This window comes from Meleagris gallopavo, chromosome 3 (assembly GCF_000146605.3).
Source record: "Meleagris gallopavo isolate NT-WF06-2002-E0010 breed Aviagen turkey brand Nicholas breeding stock chromosome 3, Turkey_5.1, whole genome shotgun sequence".
In the NCBI taxonomy this organism is placed as follows: Eukaryota; Metazoa; Chordata; class Aves; order Galliformes; family Phasianidae; genus Meleagris; species Meleagris gallopavo.
In genome coordinates, this window is record NC_015013.2 from 36,335,180 (window position 1) to 36,343,359 (window position 8,180).

An 8,180-nucleotide genomic window follows, 5' to 3' on the forward strand; every position below is an offset into this window, starting at 1 on the left:
GAGAAGCCATAATTGGTATAATGAAAATGGAAGTCGGCTATAATGAAAAAGGTAGTCAGCTAAGGAGACACCACCCCTCGAGGTGTTCAAGAAATATTTAGATGTTGTACTGAGGGACATGGTTTAGTGGGAAATATTGGTGATAGGTGGACAGTTGGACTGGATCACCTTAGAGGTCATTTCCAACCTTGGTGATTCTATGATGCAATACAACAAAAAAAGATCTGGAAAAGCTCAAAAGCCTGTCAACAAATCATGGATAACTGTTTTACTGAGGCAAGAGCAGTGCACCCATTTTATGTACATGAGAAGAAACAGAGAGGACACCTTCATGGATGCTACTGCATCTGAGAAGATCCTGGATCAGAGACCTCAAGAATTCATTTCAATAGGATGGCACAAATATTTAATCACTTGGAACAAACCATTTTGTTTTATTTTGTACAATATGTTTAGTATACTAAACGTTCATGCCTCAAACATTGTTTTTTCTCTTCTTTTCAATATAGCTATCAAGACTACAGTTGTAATTTTGTATGGTAATTTGTTGCACCTACATACAATTTTTCACACATTAGAGATTTAGTACAGATAACATGCAGAACCTGAACAAAGCAATATAAAACATTCAGGTCTTCCAAAAAAGAAATGCAAGTGGTGTTTAACAGGCTAGATGAAAATAGATTAAAGATTTGCAGGATATCAGCAATGCTAAAGGTGAATACCTCCGCCTGTACCACCCTGTTTGCATCTTTATGCAATGGAGGCTTCAAAACAAACACATACATAGTTGAACTACTGCCCTACAGCTCTTCCACTACACAATATTTCCTACTGCCAACATCAAGGACATATGATGGGTTAAACAAAACACAACCTAGGAAGGAATTCGCACAGACAGTAAAGAATCAAATAGCCCACATTAACTTTAGGAATCATTACCAATGGATGCGTGACAAGCTGCTTCTAGGCAAGAAAAAGGAACCAAAACATCCACATATGGGTGTGTGCACAGCTTTCTTCTGTCACATAATCAATATCTGCAATCTTCCTTTTGCAATATTATATAAAGCTGTATCTTGGCATGTCCCATTCCTATTCATTAGACCTTTACAATTATTTCTTAACCAATAAATCATTTAAAAACGCTGAAGGAATGCCACCTTTGAAAATACTGAGGCCAAATATCACTACAAAAAAACGATGACTAAAACCATTGAAATGCAAGGCTGTTATCATACACAGCTCTTACCTGCAAAATATCTCTGTTGAGTCCCACAGCAATGTTGAGTTGCTGACCAGGTTGTTGAGGCTGGCTATTTTCTACAGCACCTGGTTCTGATAACTCAAGGAGTTGCTGGATGACATCAGTTACAGCCTGCTGTCCCTGATTAGCAGTAGCTGAAGACACCTGGTTTTCTGTCTGCTGAAGAAGTGGAGACCGGAAATGCGTGGCCTGAAACACAGAGTAGTACATTTTTAAGGGAAAATGAAAATATACACGAACAGTGCCTGCTGAGCTTCTTATTAACATGCATAATCAAGGAAGACACTGAAATTTATGTATGTAGTAACAACAGAACCTTCAAACAGTTTACAGAACCCAGTCATCAACTACTGAATTCCACATGTATGTGTCACAAGAAATACAATTATGAAAGACACACAATGCTGCCATGGGTGTCTTTTCATAACTTACATTCTACTGAAACAAGTCCTTTCAACAAGTAACCTCCTATTAGCTGAGATGTTTTGTAGGGTATCATTAGTATTGTTACACTGGAACACTTCAGACCAAACAAACCACAAACTAGTATTCCTTCTGCTTTCAACCTTCAAAATCTCTTAACTTTAAGTGGACCTGTTTATACTTTGAAAGTTTAAATACACACAGAGCCGTATCAAAATAATAAAAAAAAATTAATCTTGAAATCAAATGTATTCAGCTCTGATTAGATCACTGTATCTTAGCCACCTTAGTAACAAACAGGTAGAAAAGAGACAGAAGTAATCAGTATTTCCTTTAAAAATCACAAATAAAGGCTTTCTGTTCCCTCTCATTTATGTATTTCTCTTTTCTATAAGAAATAGAACCGCCAAGAGCCTACTGTTATCGAAACAATTGCCTTTAATCGTTTTACTGCAAAAAAGATGTATTTATATATCAACAGGCACTGGAATTCTATTTCTCTATAACACTCTCTATAACACTCCAGATACCTGCTTCTAACATTCACTTCCCTACCTGCAAAATAATCACTTCCAGGCACAAACATTTATATAAAACACTTTATTCTTCTGGATCATTTCTGGCAAGAAATGAATCTCAGGCTTTCTGCACACTGCATTTCTTTCAGCAGAAACCCCCCCCAAGATTTTCCTTGTATTGGTATATTACACTGGACAGTTAAAATTACACTGTCACCATATTTGAGGATGAACAATGAAAAAATTAGCTTTATACCTGTTATGTCCTGAGTATATCATGAAATACTTTTAATGTTTTTGGACAAGAGTATAAAGCACACCCTTATCTCATTACTCTTGCACGCACACAACCAAACGGCACTTGCCATTTGATTGTTTTTACCATTAGTTTGTCTTTTTCACTTCACTAGTGAGAGGGATGAAAAGATGGATTCTATTCAGATTCCAATTTAGCAGAAGTCCAATCAACATTTTGCTATCTATTTTACAAAAATAAAATACATAATATGACATTTTCACTGAAACAACACTGAAGCAAAGTGTGTAACAACTCCTTTTAGAAACCACTTTTCTCCCCAAAACAGAGAAGCTCTTTAATACAGTGGGAAGCTGAGACTAAAAGATCTGTAAAATCTTCCAGGGCTCTAAAACAAGAAAGAAAAGTGTTAAAATAAGGAATTGCTTGACATCATCTTGAAAATTACAGCATCACATATCTTCAGCCAATTTGTTCACATATTATACAGCACTTTTATATACAGTCTCATGAAGATAATCTTTTTTGAAAAATAATATGCACGCATACAAAGTTTGTTATTAATCCTACTAAGTTAGCTTCTTCATTATGAAGAGTTTCAGTGTCCCTTTCTAGGTCCCCCTCAGAATATTTAAATATCTGAGTATCAAACAGTACAAAGAACAAAGTGTCATATTACTACTTTCTAATTCCACATTTCTTCAGTTAGAATAATGAACTCTGTGATCATATTTGGGCTGTGTGACCCACTGCATAAGACAGAGCACATGCTCTGAGTCAATTACTTCTCTAAGAAAAACTACCATAATTTCTATTATCAAATCACTGCTTTCTCCATTGCTATCAAACTTCACGAAGTTACTCCACCAGTACATCACTCATACTAAATTCCATACATTAAGTGTTAGTTTGTCTAGCTTAGGTCCTCAAATTCTTTTTCTTCCTCTTTTAGGGAAAAATATATCACTTTTCTACTTTTCTGCAAAACAGAAAATTAAGTGATTATTAAATATTTCATCTGATGGGCAAAGTAGATAGAGATCCTTTAATCTTTTTGATAAAAAACACATCGTGCAAAACTTTGGGAATTCTGATTGGTCTGATTCCTCTTGTATCTTTGAATACAGTTCATAAGAAGTGGACAAAATAAACAGACATGATAAAAACAAGAATTGTCAGAATGGAATAGAGACTGCAGATAAATTTTTCACTTTGCCTTAAGCAAAGACTTTTCCCAATCTTGCTCCTTCCAGGCAAGGAAAACTTCAATTTTAGCTGACATATTATTTATGATCTACTCAATCCCTGTTTTAATTGGATTTTATGTCCTTTGAATATGGCCTGCTTTCTTTTTCTACAACGTGTGATTTTATTCTTGTTTCAGAACACATATTGCTTGTTTGTACCCTAACTCACCAAGTAATCCTTATCTGTCTGTACCATTGATTTGTCCTCTTTACAAACGACAACTTTTATATCATACAGATCAATGATGATTTTATATCCAAGTTGCTGATAAAATATTAACTTCTGTAGTGAAAATTATTAAGTCCCAAGGGACTCAATCAGAAACACAGTAACAGTGGTGACTCCCTGTAAATCCTACTGAAAATTTCCAGGAAGTTTTACTCACTCACAGTGCATAGCATTAAATATGATGTACCATTCCATTTGAAAGTGGAAGACATTTTTGCTTTTTATAAACTTCAGTCAAAGAAGAAAAAGACATTAGCATTAAGGGTGCAACAAGAAAACTAGCTCTACTTACAAAGTAAAAAGAAAAGATGCTACATACAAGAAAAGCACTTACACATTTTTTTAAAGCCATGTGTGATACATCATACAGTTCCATGGAAGAATCAGAGCATTCATCCTAGTCAACAAATCAACAGGAACTGTACATAAACAAGCAAGCTGTGTATCTGACAGCATGGCAAAAACAGGTTTTACACTGAAGGACATTAAAGGAAAAATATTTGAAAACATAAGGCAAAATTACTGTTGATTCATCTTAATTTAGAAGTTTATTAGTTTTAGGTGATGTCATATACTCCTTTTCCTCAAAATTCCTATAAATGTTACAATTTATCATTACTTCTTTTTAAAAATAGAAGGTACCCTGGCAACGAGAAAGAGAATTCCAGGTTCTTCTATGCTGAATAGGAGTGAGGCTCTTCCCTCCCTGGTTTACTAGAAATACTACACGTAAGTTGAAGCAGATTCTGCAAAACTGCATACAAACCACTTGGTGGCCCAGTAGCTACTAAGGCATACTTTTGAGAAGATGCAGGCTTGAAGACCCTAAGGCTAAAAATGAAACTGGAGCCAGCACTCTCACTTGCTAGGGAAGAATATCAGGCAGTTCTTGGAGGAGGGAGCAGTTAGGTACCGGTTGGGAGCAATGGATCTATCAATGGGATACACAACAGCACTTGCCACCATTCTAAAGAACTAAAATGCTCTGATCAGAATTAAGAGCTTAAAGCTGTATAATAAATTTGGGAATACAATCCATATAAGATCTGTTCAATTCCTAAATACCCAGGTTGCACTGATCAGGAAGTCTGCCTTCATGTATTAGTTGATGAATCTATCACAGAGGACAACTGCAAATTTTTTTCACCAAGAAGTTGACAAAGTCTGTGAAAGTTCCACCATGTTTTTAGCTTTGACAAACAAAAACTCTATACTTACGTTTTTCCACTTATTATCAACAGGCTGCAAAAGATTAGCAGGAGATGTTGTTAAAGGCTGGGTGACAGAATCCTACAAATAAATTTTAAAAAGTATTTTAAGACTTATAACACCAGGAAAAAAAAAAATCAGCAAAAACAGCAGAAGTATCAGTTCCACAGTTCATTTTCCCCACAATATGGGCTAGGGACAGAAAAAAAAGGAGACTATGGAAAAAATACGATTGTGCATGGAATCACCACTGTTGCTTCATAGTTTTATATTCATCATATAAACACAAATTACAGGAACTGGTATCAGTTTCACCTGAGCTACAAGCACAGATGCTGCAGAAGACAATAACAGCCTTACAGTAAGTATATTTTACAAGATGTACCTATGTATGAGAATAATACGCATTCTTCAATTCAAGTGACTTCAAATTTTGGAATGTATATACTAAGGACAATCACTGCTCATCCTCACATCCATATCAAGGGATGGCAGAGACATACCACAGACTTCAGAACAGGACAAGTACAATGGAGATTAGTTGTTAGGGAAGCTCTGCAAGTTGAGACCAAAAATGAGGAAGACAGTTCTTAATCCAGAACACTAGTGCTACCACCTTTCTACAGCAATAAAAAAAATCCATCAGTAAATCTCTGCAACTTCAGATACTAAATTAAATATAAAAAGAGTTTAACACTCTTGCAATATGAAATACGTCAGTCAATTTTGTTCTACTTAGTAAGCTTACAGGCATCTCTTTTTAAGATTAATTCTGTCTCTTCTATTTTGCTTATGCTATACTATAGAGGTATTCCTTTCCACTGCCTTCATGCAAGCAAAGATGGATGCATGAGGCAAAAATTATGGCAACACTCTTCTCTAATACCAATATGTAATTCAAAAGGAAAATAATCGATCAAGCTAAACAAAGCAAGAAAATCACAGCTGGTCAGAGAAAGGAAACATTTGTTTGTAGGAATTTTTTTCCATTCTTCCAGTTAGTTTTGTTACATAGAGAGGAAACTTCTCCTTTCCACACAACCTGCACGTACCAGAGCTATACTTGAATTAGATGTAGAATAATATCGTCACATTTTTATCTAAACCCTCAAATTATAAATGCTGGTATTCCAATATGCAAATTATTATTTTTTTTTAAGAGGCAAAACTTCAACATAAGAGAGATCAAAACTAAAAAGAACTGTAACCATATGAAGAATTACTGGTTAAAACACAGACCTACTTAAATGCTTAAGGGGATTTTTGTGATTCAAGTGAAGCTTACCGCTGTAACATGAGATACATCCGTTGAAGAGCTTGCAGAATTCTGTGGACCACCCATGTGCATCTTGCTGATATGTGTATTTAAACTACCCAAGCTTTTGAAGACACAGCTACATTCTGTACAGTTGTAGGTAGGGCCATTCTTTACCTTCAGGAAAAGGAAAAAGTTGAAGTACATTTTCCCTAAATCTACCCAATTTTTTAAACCATTATTTATCCAACTAACAAACATACACTGCCATTATAAGAGACAAAATATTTTATTTCCCCAATTTACTGATATTCTGTTACAGAATCAGTTTGGTATCTTCCTGCTATGAACTTAACTGTGATCTGCCTGCATTACTCACCTCCTATTACTGCTTCTCAATGTTTAAAAGCACCAGAGAGAAAAACAAATGTCATCTGGCATATGAGGCCTCAAGATTTCTCTTTCCTTACTATTTGCTACTATTACATACTTGGAAACAAAACCAAAATGCATCTTTATCAAATAAGACACGCTTGAAAATGTAACAACATACAAAATGCAAACTAAAGTTAGGGAAAACAAAGGGAAAAAATGCTAGTTAAAAAAATGCATCTTCTGTTTATTTATTTATTTATTTTTAAACTTTTGTAAAAGCATCTGACAGATTTTAAAGAATAAAACTTGTTTTCCAGGTTGTAGTAAAAAGATCAGATAGATAGGGCCAAATGGCCATGAGAACTACATGGAAAAGAAGTGGTGATGAGCAGAGAAGTGTAATGTACAGCTGGAACTAAGAATGTGATTGGCAGCAACTCAGTTGGGATCTCCAGGGAAAGGGGTTGAAGAGACACATGAGGTCGTTAAGGCAATTAAATTTGCAGTTTTTAACCATCCTCACTTCCTGCTCCTCCTCAGTCTGTCATACAGCAGTAAGATATAATGCAGTATTTGCAATATTGCAAGACAAAGACTTCAAATGAAAATATGCTGTGGCTTGTTATGCAATATGGAACTCCATATTAATAGAATTAATAGAGTTCTACATGCAATCTTGAAGAAAATACAGTGACAGCAAGAAAGAAAAATAAGGAAAATTTTAAAAAAAGCAGCCAACAATCCAAAGCAGTAACCACAATGTAGGCTCATCACGCAGCACTACACGAGATGTGGTGCAGACACAGCATTTATGACATAATGGAGACAAAAGTGAAAAATATATTTAACTGGATCCCCAACAACTCTGTAGTAATAAAAAAAAGCCAAATTATGAAATTAATACAGATGCAGTTTTTTCACACAGCAACAGCTATCAAATATGTATCATATATATGTTTAATATAATTAAGCATAATACAAAATACTAAGATGTTATATGAAGGACTGTATCCTAAAAATAAGAAACTATCACACTAAAAGACCCTTAGTAAGAAGTTCAGTAAGTAATATTTATCACCAATGAACGTTTGAAAATGTGAATGTTCATGTCATACAGAGTTAGGAGAAAGAACAAAGATGATATTCGACATGCAGCAAAAAGAAAGACAGTTGCCTCTACCTATTTATACCTCCAAAATCAAAGCTAGGTCTCTTTTTATGAGTCCTGCCATCTACGAAACACTGAAATCAGAAAGATAATTACTGAAAAAGCTCGCTCAGTCAACGTTGCTCAGAAGACTACATTGCAATATTACAGCAGTGCCTTCGCTATCTTAAAATTTGTCTGTCACAAAGAAAAAAATATCAGCATAAAGAGGTCTATGATTTTTGTGGCTTAAA

The 8,180-nt window shown here is 35.0% G+C and overlaps 1 protein-coding gene across 1 annotated transcript in view; it reads right to left on the bottom strand.

The window, feature by feature from the left end:
* Positions 1-8,180, bottom strand: part of ZNF236 (zinc finger protein 236) — a 65,050-nt gene that overhangs the window by 41,367 nt on the left and 15,503 nt on the right. The window contains 3 exon segments of the mRNA XM_031552781.1: positions 1,253-1,456; positions 5,159-5,230; positions 6,435-6,581. Of these exon segments, the coding sequence (XP_031408641.1) occupies positions 1,253-1,456; positions 5,159-5,230; positions 6,435-6,581 (423 nt within the window).